General features: G+C 38.5%; 1 protein-coding gene across 1 annotated transcript in view; it reads left to right on the top strand.

Moving 5' to 3' along the window:
- Positions 1-15,850, top strand: part of TMC1 (transmembrane channel like 1) — a 67,726-nt gene that overhangs the window by 10,709 nt on the left and 41,167 nt on the right. Inside the window, exons 5-6 of the mRNA XM_085312322.1 lie at positions 7,304-7,394; positions 8,995-9,076. Coding sequence (XP_085168448.1) covers positions 7,304-7,394; positions 8,995-9,076 — 173 coding nt within the window. The remainder of the gene's footprint in view (positions 1-7,303; positions 7,395-8,994; positions 9,077-15,850) is intronic.

The following is a 15,850-nucleotide window of genomic DNA, read 5'->3' as shown; positions in this document are numbered from 1 at the left end:
AAGTCAATTTCTATGCAGCTCTAGTGACTGCTTTGTAAAAACATCTTTTCCTTCATTCTTCTGTTCTGAAATGTGCAAATCAGTAAATAATTTTATAACACAATCACCAAACTGGTTGCTTTGTCAAAAATACCTTCTGTTGAAACCTGATTTATATACTTATTGCTGAAATGGCTCTCTTAATTGAGCTGCACCACAAAATTAGATCAGCTCTAATTTCTAGTTTACATTCCTGCATCTAAAAGATGCATTTCAAATAGCCTCTGATTATTCTCGGAAGACYCACGAGTCAGGATAAGCCTCTGGAGCTGCTGCTTCTTTTGCAGTTTGCAGATGGGGGCACACTTGTCCCTGCTAGGCTCCAGCCCCACTGGTGACACCATGCTGAGACCTCTGCAGGTCTGAAGAGGGGAAGGAGGAGACAGAGGCAAAGACAGACACAAAATAGAAATCAGCATCTCCCCCCACCCCTCCGTCCCTAATCATAAATGCGTTAGTCTTCAAGCAAAGGACAGAGCAGTCTGTGCTGAAGCCCCGCTTTTTCTGTTTTCATAGAAAAATGCCCTCCTTCAGAAGGCCCTCTACTTTTTCTCCTGCTGGTTTACAGGGTTTATGAATGCTGGTGTTGCACCTCATCTGTGGGAGATGATATTTTGTGCACATTTCCTCTCAAAATTGGCTACCTACACCAGCCCAAATTAGCTGAAGAGCTATCAGCTGGCCATCAGTCATTTCTTACCAGAATGAGATTTAGAGAAAGAGAGTTAAACTATCAAGACATTTTCTGAATTAGAAAATGATGCAAAAGATAAAACTCATGGGGCCACAGCTTCAGTTGCTGCAAGTTGGAAAAGCTCCAGGGAAAGCTATACGAATTTATAGCTGAGAGTCTACTTTGGAGAATTGTGCTCCTTTCTGGGCCTTCTCCAAGATAGATTTTGCACAGATATGAAATTAATGAAAAGATTTAAAAAGCTATGCTACTGTGTTTAGCTCTTGAATACTAATCTTATTTTCCTTCTTAGTATACTCCACATTTTACATAAAGGTTTGTGCTATAAAATAGGAAGGGCTATTAGCAGCCATGCAGTTTATATCTATTAACAAAGTCTATTAAGTTACCATGTAATCAGAGAATTGTACACAAGGACCCACAAAAGCGCTAATAGTAGTCTCAGTTTAGAGGTGTACCTCAAGCCAATTAGAAAACTCTCAAAACAAACAAAATAGTGCTATGAAAAGAAGGCAGTGAAATGTCAAGCTTATGGATTTTAAAGGACTCGCTATTACACACAGACTATAAAGAGATTCAGGAGGAGTTTTTAGTTTTTCTAAATAATCTAAGGAACAGTCTTTTCTTCAAGAGTCGGGGCAGAATATAGTACAATGATTTTAAAATATTTTTCTTTAATGCCATTTGCTTTACTACAGAACTCGAATTATCCATCAAAACAGATCAAATGAAAACAGAATTTTCTGTAAGCATACAAAAAATAAAGATTCATAAGGTGCCTTTGTGAGATGGAGGAAATGTCTCCTCTTTGGATGTTGTATTTTTTATACTCCAGTGTATCTGTATTTCAATTCTTTTACTACGAACATACTGCCAGTCCCTGAGGCCAGTGTGGCTGTTCGTGAGGCCAGCTGGGTATTAAATAACACTATAATTTGCCCATTATTTCTGCTGAACTGGTTTCCAAGTGAGCCCCTGCCTGGCAACAGTTTTTTTGTGGTCAGTTTTGAGCCAATCTTTTCAAGACTTGAAGAAGTCCTCGGCGATCAATATTAATACAACATTTCTTTTTAATGAGTTTTAAGGTCTTGGAGACTGAAACCTTTCTGAACTGTTACTGAAAAATGTGAGCAATACACTTGAATCCTATTCATTAGCAACAACCTCTGAGAGCTGTAATTCATCCTCTCTCTGCAATGCTGAAGTGCTCAAAGTACCGTACATCTAGCACTTTGGAAGCTGTAACTCAACACTTACTATTAATAATTAACTCAGGCTTCTCTGGGACAATAATGCTTGGCCCCATGCAACATTTAGTAGTTCCTTGTGTTGGTAATTCAATTAATAAGGTTTCTCTGAAGCTTCTTTAAATTCACAGTTAGCTAACGGGGTACACTTTGGCCTATCTTGTGATATAGATAATTTACCTATAACACATGATACCAGTGATTACAAAGCTTGGTTTTGTCTCTCTGTGTTGTTTTTGACACGTCCTCATGTTAGCTAAGTTGCATTACTCTCAGGCAGGTGTGCATATGTTTGTCTGGGGTTTTTGATTGTTGATAAGGCATTTAAAATAGGACCCCTGGTTTAAGGCTCCTGTTTACTGCTCAGTCTTTCCCTCTGCTTCCATATTTTATTTTAGTACAAGAGAAAYGGAAGAAAGGATAAAGTTTGATAAAAGTCTTTTAGTTTAGACATCAAGGTAGAAATCTGAATTAAATGACATACTGGATTGTACTTAACAAAAAAGAACATGTGTCACAGACATACAAAGGTCATTGCAAAACCATTCCATGAGTGAATACTGCTATGTTGTTACTGAACTTTTAAAGCCAGGACGCTTAAGCAAAAATGAGGGAAAGTTTTTCTTAATCTACAAATCAGAGAAGTCAGGAGCAACCCAGTGGGACTAACATGGAGGGAGGGAAGAAAGTACAAGGAAGAGAAGGAAAACACATTCTGTTTGATGGCTTCAACATCATCTGGTGGTAATGCTTTCCATATTATTGCCTTGCACATAATAGCAACAGACATTCTCTGCCTCATTACCCATAGACCCTGTTTCAAGCTCTACGTTTGCAATAAATTTGCTTGTCACATATTTCATTAAAACTCCAGTGAGAGTTTTGCATGGAATAAAATTATTACTGAGATTTGCATTTAACTACCAATTAAATAAGATCTGTAAATTACTCATACAAATATTCCTGACTACAGCTAATGGATAGGATGCTATCAGGCACGTAACTCCTCTATATGCTTCTATGTGGTGGGATTTTCTTATGACATTTAGTCTCTCTAAATGAGACCTAGCCTCATACTCTCTGGTATGAAAACGCTCTTTAAAATGTCATTGGTAAAGAGAAATCCACTATATGCAAAAAAAGGTAAGACATGCTTGTAACTCTTTTGACACATGAAAGGGATTTTACTCTTCTCCATTTTACAAAATAATTAGACATTTCTTTCAACTGCATAATAATGTCATACAGCACGTACTATATTTTACCTGGTAGATAAAGATTTTGGCTATTACTTTATAGAAATGGGCAATGTTAACAGTCATAGTCTGTTTGTTTGAAATACCTTGTTGTCATAATTAGAGGGGATTAGTTTTGGCAAAGAGGGAATGGAAGGTGACAGGAGAAGTTAGCCACTGGCAAAGTGAAAACAAGGAAGCATTCAGGAAAGTCAGCAATATTAACTGTGGAGATCTGTATCAAACAGCAAGGTTTTGGTCTGTCTTGAAAGCCTGAAGACAGAGAAGGAGTTTATATACCACTCTAAAGAGTATTTTAAATATAGATTTGGTAGAGTCCAGGAGATAGAGAGGAATAAGAAAAAATTTTTTGTGTGTGTAGAAAAAAAAAGAATATATTGCACACAAGAGAACACATGGCTTGAAATCAGAGTTGAAAATATTTTTTTAATGACTTATTGGGAAAAGATCCTTCTTGTTCTGGCTTAGCTTAATTTTATAGCAGAACATACTTATTTAAGACTACAGATGCAAAATGTGTTCATAAACATTGTGGAGGATTAGTTGTGCTTATGGTTGCTTTAATATTATTCTCTTGAATTTCTAACTTACTGCTTCAATTAAAAAAATTGAAAATTTTAATGTTCTGCAGCAAACCTATGTGTAATCAGTGACTGGAGGAACAATTTTCTATGGCTCTGTAGCTTTTGATTTCAGTAATTTTTCATGAACCTCTTCACCAAATCACAGAATCACAGAATGGTTGAGGTTGGAAGGGAACTCTGGAGATCWTCTAGTCCAACCTCTCCCTGCCCCACTCAAGAAGTCATCTAGAGCACATTGCACAGGATAACATCCATTTAGGTTTGAATATCTCCAGAGAAGGAGACTCCACAACCTCTCTGAGCAACCTATTCCAGTGCTCTGTCACTCTCACAGTGAAGAAATTCCTCCTCACGTTCAGGTGGAACTTCCTGTGGTTCAGTTTCTGCCCATTGCCTCTTGTCCTGTTGCATGGCACTACTGAAAAGAGTTTGTCCTGTCCCCTTGACACCCTCCCCTTAACGAATTTGTACACATTGGTAAGATCCCCCCTCAGTCTTCTCTTCCCCAGGCTGAAGAGGCCCAGCTCTCACAGCCGTTCCTCATAGGGCAGATGCTCCAGCCTTCTGATCATCTTTGTAGCCCTACACTGGGCTCTCTCCGGTAGCTCCACGTCTCTTGTAGTGAGGAGCCCAGAACTAGACACAGTACGCAAGATGTGGCCTCSCCAGGGCTGAGCAGAGGGGGAGGATCGCCTGTCCTCCTGACACCTGCTGTCAATGCTGTTCCTCATGCGCCCCAGGATGCTGTTGACCTTCTTGGCCACAAGAACACTTTGCTGGCTGATGGTCAACTTGTTGTCCACGAGGATTCCCAGGTCCTTCTCCACAGAGGTGCTTTCCAGTAGGTCAGCCTCCAATGTGTGCTGGTGCATGGTGTTATTCCTCTGTAAGTGCAGGACCCTGCCCTTGCCTTTGTTGGACTTCACGAGGTTCCTCTCTGCCCATCTGTCCAGCCTGTTGAGGTCCCTGTCAATGGCAGCACAGCCCTCCTGGTTATCAGCCACTCCTCCCAGACTGGTATCATCAGCCAACTAGCTGAAGAGCTACTCTGTCCTTTCATCCAGGTCACTGATGAAGAAGTTGAACAAGACTGGCCCCAGTACTGACTGCTGGGGGACACCACTAGCTACAGGCATCCAGCTAGATTCTCCACCACTGAGCACAGCCCTCTGAGCTCTGCCTTTCAGGCAGTTCTCAATCCACCTCACTGTCCACTCGTCTAACCCACACTTCCAGAGCTTCTCTAGGAGGATGTTATGGGAGACAGTGTCAAAARCCTTGCTGAAGCCAAGGYAGACAATGTCCACTGCTCTCCCCTCATCTATCCAGCCAGTCATTCCATCACTGAAGGCTATTGGATTGATTAAGCATTATTTCCCCTTGGTGAATCCATGGATCATCTTGGATCTTCCATCACCTTTCCAGGGATGAGGGAGAGGCTGACCGGCCTATAGTTGCTTGGTTCCTCCTTCTTGCCCTTTTTGAGGACTGGAGTGACATTGATTTTCTTCATTCCAGTGCTTGAATCAGTTACAGCRGTTGTTGGTAGGAGATTTTTCTCTTACTTCTTAAGTCAAAAATTTGATATGATTGTTTGAGGGATTGGTACAAGCCCAGTTTACACTGGTGGCTTTTATGGTACTACTCCATCACTGACTCCTGAGTTTACAAGGAAGCTGCCATCTGTTAGAACTGCCTTATATCTCTCCAAACAGTGCAAGATTTTAAACCTTGAGGACATTGATTTAAGCTGGACTTTTGAACCCTGATTTCCTGAAGCTAGAAGAATTGATTTTCTCTAATTTATTTGAGATGGCTAGAATTTAAAAGCAGAYTTTTTTGCAAATTAAAATGAAAGGATGAGATATTAGTGCTTAGCCAGAAAATCTCTGAAGTACTCAGAGGACTGTCGCAAAGCAAAAATCTAAGGGCTCAGTTAGTGTCAGGCAAAGATAGCTAAAGCACAGAAAGGTCAGACTCCAAGATCCAGAAGACATATGATCTGGAAGAACAAAATTCAGAAAAAGAGATCTAAAGCCTTGACAGATATGGACTCAGTTTGTGAAGAACACTTTGAAGGAGTGAGCTGATGGGATATGTGATGGTGGTAGTGATGAGGGAGCGGGGTCTTTTATTTTTCCATCTGTGCCTTGTGCCTTGTGTGCCTTCTGCCACGTAAAAACAAAGAGTGACTGGCTTGGGATCCACATTCTAGTGTGTGCCTCTTCACTTTTGCTAACCTGTGTCCCAAAGAGGAAAATTGGGGCTCAGATGGTGGCAAAGGCATGTCGACCACTAGAAGAGCCAACTTTCAAGCTGGTGCCTCACTGGCATGGTGAAGATATGAACTACAGAAGGCAACAGAGCAGCTCTGTACTCAGAGGGCTCCTGGAGAATACATGATGGATTCAGCAGCTTTATATTGCATCACCTCAGTTATGGCATGTCATTTTTAAGTTTTGCAGTTTGACACAATCTTTTCACTTTCTCGTGTGGCTTAAATCTGTGGGATGGAGCTATAGGCATGATATTGAATTTCACTCAGCGAACTTATCTGCACAGCTTCTAGAAAGAAATATATAACAATTAACACTTTTCTAATTCTCTACTTTTCCCCATGCACGTAGTGTGATAACTAATGTAATAAAAAATGCTTGTCAATTGTCTCACTTGATGGTAAAGCAGTTATTCACTCTGATGCATACATTTAAGGCTGAGAAATCCTACTTTATCTTCCAGTGTTTTAGATCAACACATATGGCCTTTAAGACATATTTTCTACATAGAGAGACAATGGAATGGAAGAAATATTAATACATTCTTGATCTCATTTATTTATTGYTTTAATACATGGACATCAAGCATTTTAAAACCAATTAAAAAGATCTCCCTTTCATATTTGCATCACTAGGGCATTATTTAATTTCCATATCTTTATAAGGTGAAAAGTGATATTGTGGGGGTCACTGAAGCTACACATATAAGAAATGATTGAGAATAGTACCATTAAAGATGATTTACACAAAAATTCTGAAGGGCTGAATTAAAACCAGTCTTAAATTGCTCCTCAAAAACAGAGGAACCAGGACGACCTCTGAAAAAAATAATAAAACCAAATAAATTTCTGTTAGGTAGATGGACAAAAACAGTGGTTCAAAAGATGAGTAACAGCTTATAAATGAAGCAAAAGGACTTTTAAGAAAAGAGACTGAAACTACAAATGTTAGATAACCTTAACTGGATATCTGMAAATATATTTGAATTAGAGCAATGACTCAAGTTCCCTTTTCTTTTTGCACTACCTATGAYTAGTCTTCTGTGAAATACAACCTCTCAGAGCTTCTTTTCTGCGTATTGGTAAGGAACAATGTTATACAAAAATCTGTGATGGGGAAGGGGTTAGGACACACCAAAGAAATGTATTGCAGTGGTAGAGACAATATCCTGTTTACAAACATATCATCTGTATCTTTCTTTTCCCAGGGAAGCCCAGCTTTTTGTTGAAAAGTTTGAAGGTGCCCTTGGGAAAGGAAAAGGAAAAAAGTTCTATGCRTACAAAGTGATGATGACCAAGGTAAATATATTATTTCATTAAGTTCATGTAATGCAGACAGAGAGCCTGTGGTAGATATTGCCATATGTCCACCTGCTTCCAGATAAAATTCCCGGTTTTATTTGCATTTTAACTCTTTTTCCATTGCTATCCTGTGCAGATTTTCCAATGCAAACACACAGTTTGACTGAGACTTACCATCTAGACAAAAGTCAAGTTTTTTTGAGTTTGATTTCATACGGGTGTACCTTGGCTTTCCTCTGTGAATTGGATCCAAAGCCTGAGGCCTGGTGTTTTCCTTGAGCCAACTCTTTGTGAAAGATCAGAAAGAGCCTTTTCTCTCCTAGCAGAAATGCCATTGGCATCTTCCTTGAGCCAATACTCCAGGGCTGTGTCAGCCCATATTGCTCAGCAGGAGCATAATGAAGGGCTAAGCAGTTGCTGGTGAGAACCCAGTGTCCACACTACATATGTCCTGAAAGCTTTCACCTTGAGCCAAGTCTGGTGTGATCCTGTGGACTGTCCAGTAGCAGCTGATTTGGATTAATGCACTTTGAGTGCATCTTTTGGCTTAGTTTTATGCTCTGACACCACTCTGCAATGCAAAGCAAAGCAAAACAAAGTGTGGTAAATTGGGACTCATTTCTAAAACATGTTCCTGCTCCAAACTCAAATGTTATGCAGAAACACCCTAAGAATAATATTTGACAGGACTACATGCTATGGCCAGGTTTGCCCTTAGTTAACTGTTTTTTCTGTGGGCAACTGTCACATTTTTGTGACTATGCATTTTTGTGCAGTCACATTCAATTAGTATTAATTTTCACAAAAAATAATTAGGTTTTCAAATTCAGCTGTGCACAAGAAGCTTGATTATAAAAGTTATACTTATCCAATAGATAAAATAGTGGTTTGAGTAGTTACAATTAAATAGCACAGCTTGAGCTCCAGATTTGAATTTTGAATAGCAAAAGGGAGAAGAAATTAAATTCTCAGAAACAATTCTCAAAAATGAATGGTATGAAAGGAAGGGATTATTTAATCATTCTTCTTGCGGAAGAAATGGGGGCTTCAAATGAAGCCAATAGGAAGCACATCCAAAACCAACAAAAGGAGATGGTTCTTCACAAACTAGCACTTCTGCTGCAGTTCTCTTTGCCAAAGGATACTGTGGATGATTAAGGGGTTACATTGGCTCAAGTAGTTACAAGGAAAGTTCATGGCATAAAAACCCATGAAAGGGTTTTGAWATATGTAATAACCCCATCTGGCTTAGGAGCTGAGAGCTGAAAAAGACTGGCACCTGGGAGGCACTAAGAAGAAGGTGTTACATACTCTTATCCTCTTCTCCAGGTACCTACTTTTGGCTGCTACTAGATAAGGGATAGACGGAGCTCTGGCCTGAGTCAGCCTTATTGGTTTTTCAATTTCAAAGAAGAAATAGTTAAAATATATTTTTTCCAGATAATTCCCAGCAGAGCTAGCAGTATTGCTTGCTACAGTAGCAAACATCAACTACAGGTGGCTCCTTCTACTTCCCATGAGGATCTAAGACAGCAACCAGAAGTGGGCATGCAGATACTGAGATGATTGTATTTTTTTTTCTCTGTGACCCTTTCAGAAATGGATGAAATTTCAAAGAGATTTTGAGAATTTTAAGACAGCCTGCATACCCTGGGAAATGAAAATTAAGGAGATTGAAAGTAAGTACTTGTAGAAGGTAACAAAAGAATAGTACCTACTATCATATCGCTGAGGTATATGAGAATTTTAAAGCTATTTTTTATATTTTAGAAATACCTGTCCGTATCAAATGTAAAGTATAAAAAGTTATGAATTTATCTTTTTTCATTAATATTTATTGAGCTTGACATTACAGCTATTTGAAAATATATTTGAGACTGTGTTAGTCACTTTACAGACAAAAATCCCTAACACACAGATAATAGATCAGAAGCCAGTACTGAAATTAAATATGGAAAACTGTGAATACAGCTATTTTCTACCTTCATTTCATTTTGTCCTATGTAATTATTTCTGTGACCTTTTTCATCATTTTGAGCCTTATATAAGAGAATCTTTAGGCATTATTTCTGTCATTTCCAACAATATACAACACAGAGGAAAAAATCATGATCTTGGATGTCACCATATATTAGGCATAAATGTAGACAAAACATTGTAGTTAGTACCACAGCAATGTTTGAGAGCATTTCTTTTACACAAGTCAGCTTTATGCTCCACTTCCAGTAACAGATTTAATGTCCAGCCTTCTCTTTAAAGGAAACTTGGCTTGACTTCATGGGTACCTTAGCTAAGCTATGACTCTGATGAGCTTCAGCTGAGAGTGTGATAGAGACTGATTTGGTCCTTATGGATGCAAGTTGTATCAAAATACAATGACCAGAATGACAGAAGAACAAGAAAATAATAAATTGTGAWTTTTTTTGAGCTTTGGACTGCAAAAGAATCCTTGAGAATAACTTATATAAAGCCTTCAACCATACATTCTATAGGCTGGTTTAGAGTGGAGCTTAGGAGAAGCTGCTGCATATATGTAGATAAAATTCAAACCCAGCAGCAACATTTATGTGGTCTCTTATTGGTCTGGACATGTAATGGACACCTTGAGGATTTGTGAGAGTGATATGTCTGTTAGGTTCTGTATGCGAGTAGTCCTGGCACAAGCGGTTCTGTCAGTAATAACTTCTGACAACCACATTTCTCTCCTTGTGAAATATGAATTATTTTTTCTAGTCCTGTGTCTATATCTATTTATTTTTTGCTCTTGCAATGAAGAACATTTTTACTGTCACTTAGAAGCTCCCAAAATCACAGTAAGATAATGGTTTTTAATAAGCTGGTGAGGTAAGATTGTGAATTTGCTCTTCTGTTACATTTTGTTCTATATGATCAACTCACTGCTTAGGTGAGTTGCAATTGCTTTCTCTTGCAGAAACAATCCTGTATTTTGAATATTAGTAATTTAAGAAGTGCAATTAAACTACAGTTTGGTCCTTTGGTTACTTAAAATTCTCTTTACACAAGTTGTGCTGAATGTGGCATACTGTACAATTTAGAGAATCCTGGTGGTGGTGCTAGCATCAACTTACCCGTAACCACTCTTTCTGTAGTTTACCAAAAAAAACTCAAGAAAGGTTGAAGAAAATGACTGGACACCAGGATCATTATTTAAAAGACAGATACCACGGTTAAACATAGCTATGTTTGCAGCGAGTGCTTATTTATGTTAGCTCCCACAAACTGTAGTCTCATGTGGCAAAATAGGGCAATGTGGAGGCAYGTGGCCCACTGTGCATATAATAGCTCGTTTTAGGAGACAGAATGGTGAAACAAGCAGTAAATGTCAGATTGTGACTGGTAAGGTAGGTTGTTTGTGCTGCTCCTGGAATTCCATTTGTGAGAGGGAGTAGGAATGAGATAGGACATTTGCAGTACCTGATGGGCAGTAATGCTTTATTTTCTATGTCTAAAGATAGAAGGGAATAATTATTTCTGATGATTCATGTTTTTCTTCTTAATTCCTCTGATTCTGTCATTTTTGATTCCTTTGATTTTATAGCTTTTGTATTACATATTAAAAATAGGCAAAGACTTCTCAGAAATTTAGGTAAGATTTTCAGAAGAAAAACAAAAATGTCTTAGGTAGGAAAATGGTGATTTTATCTCTTGATAAGTGAAAATATGAAATATATTCTCTCAGTCTGTTTCTGGGATATTTAAAGTCCTCAGCCATTTGATGACTTTAATTTTCTCAATCTTCCTGGATTATTTAAAATTAAGAAAACTTGACATCAAAGAAAACGCTCCATTTAAATCTATCTCATAGTTAAGTATGGGATGCCTCAAAGATCTGTGACACATAGCCAGTCTGAAACAAAGACTTGAAAATCATTGGTATATACAATGAATGCTCAGTCTGTGCAGGTTATACAAAAAAAATGAAGAATGATCTGGAGTTGCACAAGAAGAGTTTGTTTATCTGGTAACATCATTGCTTTCTGATAATCTTTAGATTATATGCAAGAAGAAGCAAAGATTGGCCTTTCTGCCTAGCATGTAATTATTTATTGAGTATCTTTAAAGGGAGACAGAAAGATTTCTAGGTGACTGATTGGAGTTTTCAGCTATTTCAAACATCTTGTCAGAGTTTAAAATTAGGTATCATATTGCATATTAAGAAATTTTAAGCATTGTCCACAGTGGTCCTCGTTATTCATGTGACAATAGACTTGGTAGGAAGGGGAAATGGATTTAAAGGAGATTGCAAGTTCTCCTTTAAGAAGAGTTGGGAATCTTTTGTTTTCAGAAAGAGCTTTCAATTTTGCTAATGTATATTACAAAAATCAGTTGCAAACAGATCTGTAGCTCAGTTATCACACAGTAAATCTACATTTAAAAAAACAAATAAGGTGGGAGACAGTCCCAAAACAGAATACCAATCCTCTACTCTTTTGACAGCCTGCCAACATATGAACATAACAAAATTCACTGGCTCAGTTTTCCACCACAGAGCTCGATCTGTATGTCTTCTTTCCATATTACTGTGTCCTTTGGCATGTTTAAACTAGTTTGATTGTTCTGTGATAATTTTGTCCACTAGAACATATAAATACACATACAGATTTGGTGTACTTCAACAGGCAGATGAGCTCATTTAAAAGGGAAATGTTTGTAGGTAGGATCTGCTCCTTCCAACAGAAGGACCATGGGACTAAAGCTGAATGAGCAACCCTTTCAGGCCAAAGAAATTAGAGGTAAAACTTGTATATAATCCTCAGTTATTGCTTTTGATACTATGCTGTGAGCTGTTTTCCTTCAGCATAAACGCAGCCATTAGCTTAACTGAAGTTAGGTCTTATCCTGATATAGCAGGCATATTGATAACATTTAGAGAAAAAAATTTATGAAACTTCTTCTGAGTCCTACAGGATCCCATTAACAGAACAGGTAAGGTGCAGGTCTGTGAATGGAATAAAAGACTGGTAATTATGTGCAACTATTCTATACAGGGAAACTCTCCGTCTGGTTAAATGTGTGTGTGAAGGGATTGTTTATGCTCAACAAACCCTCACAGCTCTTAGCTTCCACCCAATTACTTCTCAGTATAAGTCATGTCTGCTCCCACATGAGGATGATTTGCATTTTCTCATCTAAAATCCCACTAGGGCTACTTATAAAAAATCCCAACCAAACATGGCAGTAACTGTTTATAATAGAAAATGAGGCAAGTAAATGAAATTTTTTATCCACTTAAAACAGCTAATGCTTATCCTTCAAACCTAAAAATTGTATCTGGACACAGACAAAACAAGACTAGTTTCAGTCCAAAAGAAAACCATTTTGCAGCACTAACAACCTCTGCCATATAAATTAATATTAGTGTGGGAATGTAATGATAGCTACATTTGAAATCTAGAAGATCAACAGAGCAAAGGAGATGAAGTCTTTTTTGATAAAATGACACAGATCTGACTGTCATCTTTGTGATGCAGGCCAGAAGTTAACACGTAATAGAAGCTCTTATTTAGCAACTTGATGCTAACACTAGTGCTGTTAGGTGTTGTTCCTAACATTAGCCTGGGTTGAAGGGAGGCTGCAAAAGACATAAGTAAAGGTCCCATATAGCAGCAAAAAATCAACTGAGTACTTCTGGGAAAGATTCCTTTGACTTAGAAAAGTATAGTATACTGGTAAAACAATGTTAGGAGTTATAAAAAAAATTCCTCTCACACATGCAAAAGAAGGTGGGTAGCTGTGCCACACTACCATTGTCAACTGATGTTGGAAGGCCAACAAATTCAAGCCTATTTAAAAAGAAAAATGTATTTTAGCCACACCATGACAAGGGCTATGGGTTTTTCAGTCCCAGTTAATATCTTTAGTGAACAACTACAGCTTCATTGCTTTCAGGCTTTCAGCTAAACATTGCTAAGACAGCTGGAGTACAGGGCTAATCCTAAATGATAACGTATCAGCAGAAAACTTACAGGAAAAAAAACCACTGTTAAACACACTTTTTGAAAATAACAGAATGACCTCACACACTCTACATCAACAGAAATAGCTGCAGCTTTAGGCAAAAAAGGGAAAGTGAAGAATGTGTTGAACTGTGGCAAGTAACACACCAGGGCCTGGCAGCGCTACTGAACTGAAAGCTTCACTGGACCATTGCTTATATACTAGAAAGATCAGGGAAGACAGTACGTCACACCAAGCTGCCTTGTCATTGCCGTGGTCAGAGCTCTCTGTGCCTGGAGTTGTGCCCATTCTGTGTGGAAACTCCTAGGAGAGGGAGACAAGGTTTATCCTTTCTTTTTTTAGAGGGGACCATAGTTTTGTCTGAATGGGGAGTTATAAATAGACTTCAGGAAGATACTTTTAATAAGCAAGAGGCTGCTTTGATAGGAGTCAGAGTGATCTGCAAAGGAGAATAGCAGTGCTGTGTAAACCTAAGAATTGCTGTCTGCTTTTGAACAAACAAGTCAGATTCTTATTTCACGACCAGTTGTACATATCCAGGAAACACCCTGACCACAGCAAGTCAGATAATTCAACAATTACACTATTATGATTTAGACAGGCTGAAAAAAGCTTCTTGTAGGAGGAATAAATCTTAATCATTATTTTGGCATGAGAAGACACACTGTTGTTATAGCCAATTTCTACTATAACCCAAACTGCAAAGTCACTTTAGCCACACATTTAACCTTTACCCAAGACTTGTTTCTGATGGGCTTATGAACAGGAACAGGAGGATTGTTAAAGTTTAGATATTCTTCTATCCTTGAAAGAATTCTCATTTCTATGATTATTGTTCAGCAATATCACCTGCTAATAATAAATCAGATAATGAAGAAGTAAAGAGATTAACAAAAAGAATAGAAAAAGTACTACTATATTTAAGCCCTAACAGACAAACTTTCCTTTTTAGCTCTTCCTGCTTTCATAACATTCCCTTCTGTAACTACTGCCCTTTTTATCACAGCCTTCTTCAGCTAGGTCTAACTCTTCCAGGCCACTACTTTTTTCTTACAGAATAGACATTTAATAATGTCTAGGCTTCAGAGTTTTATGGGAAGTGTACATTGCCCTTTTGGGACAGTGAACCTCCTCATTTCACAGCTGGCATTTGAACTATGTGTCCCAGTGCATAGCAAGGCTGTGGATGCTGCACCAGCAATTCGGGAAGGATGGCTGATGCCTACTTTAAATTATTAGACTTTCATTCATCCCTCAAACATGCTGCACTTCAAAGGGGATCCAAACGTCTGCTGAGACTAAGACTGTTGTTCACAGGTGGCACAGGCTGAATGCACCATCTTACCATTTTCCATGTTTCCTGCTGTCCCCTATTTGTATGTGCCCATTCTGGAGGAGGGCAACCATAGCTAAATTATCTTCATTCCCAGCTGAGCCTTCCTCTTATAAGATGCTGCTGTTCCTGTCTCATTGATGAAAAGGAATTAAGGCCAATATCAGACTGTGCATTGTGACTTATATTAACTATGCTGATACATGTAATTCCAATGCAGTGCCTTAACACAGATATTCCAGGTAGATGCGTAACAGTCATTTCATCAGGATGGTATTTTTGTACTGTAACTAGATTCATGAAAGGAAGCTATTTCTGACCAGAGGGAATATTAGAGTTAACTCAAAACAAAATGCACAGCAGGGAAGGTCCTATAGTATCAAAGGTTGCTTGCTACCAGAAGCCTTCCTGACACCCCACACTTAATTTGTTTGAGCGCATGGCATCCCAAGAAACTCTAGCTGGGTTGTAATGAGATCACTCACATAGCACAGCCAGGCTGACTGACTTAAAGCCTCTTGTGTTAGGCTTGTGCCCAGACTCCCCAGGAGGCAGGCAACTACTAAGATTGTCCACTTCTTCATGGAGAGTTTCAGGATTGTTTTCATTCTAAACTGTGAATCAAGCAGCTTTTAAAATACTGAAATCTTTGACAAAATGCCTTGTTTCTCCCTTTGCACAGGTCTCATAAATGCCTCTTATAAATGGATGTCTGCTTATACCGTAGGGTTAGACCAGTTTAAGTATATTAAGTTTTCTGCTGATTTTGTTAGTACAATAAAAAGGGCATAGCTAAATGTCAGATGGCACCAGCTGTGTTAACTGCACTTTTACAAAAGGAAAAAAATCTGTTACAGGGCTTTGCAAAACAACGTGGATATACCAATCTAAATTCCTATGCAGAGAGAGATTTGCTTCTCATTATTTGCCATCAGAGCGTACCAGTCTCCTTCAGCAGACTTTGTGTGGGAGAAAACTTGTGAAAAGGTCAGTTTTTACATGTGAATGGCTGGTAACAGAAATGAAATCTAGTATTTTCCTCATTCTGACAGCCAGGTGAACAAACCATCAGCTGTTCTATATTCAGCAGAAGCAGTGCTGCAGCAAGCTGGTGTTGAATTTGAACTGCTACTTCTGTTTG

The sequence above is a fragment of the Rhea americana genome, unplaced genomic scaffold (assembly GCF_003343005.1).
Source record: "Rhea americana isolate MKP2758 unplaced genomic scaffold, rheAme1 scaffold_11, whole genome shotgun sequence".
Classification (NCBI taxonomy): domain Eukaryota; kingdom Metazoa; phylum Chordata; class Aves; order Rheiformes; family Rheidae; genus Rhea; species Rhea americana.
This window is presented reverse-complemented; position numbering and strand designations above follow the sequence as displayed.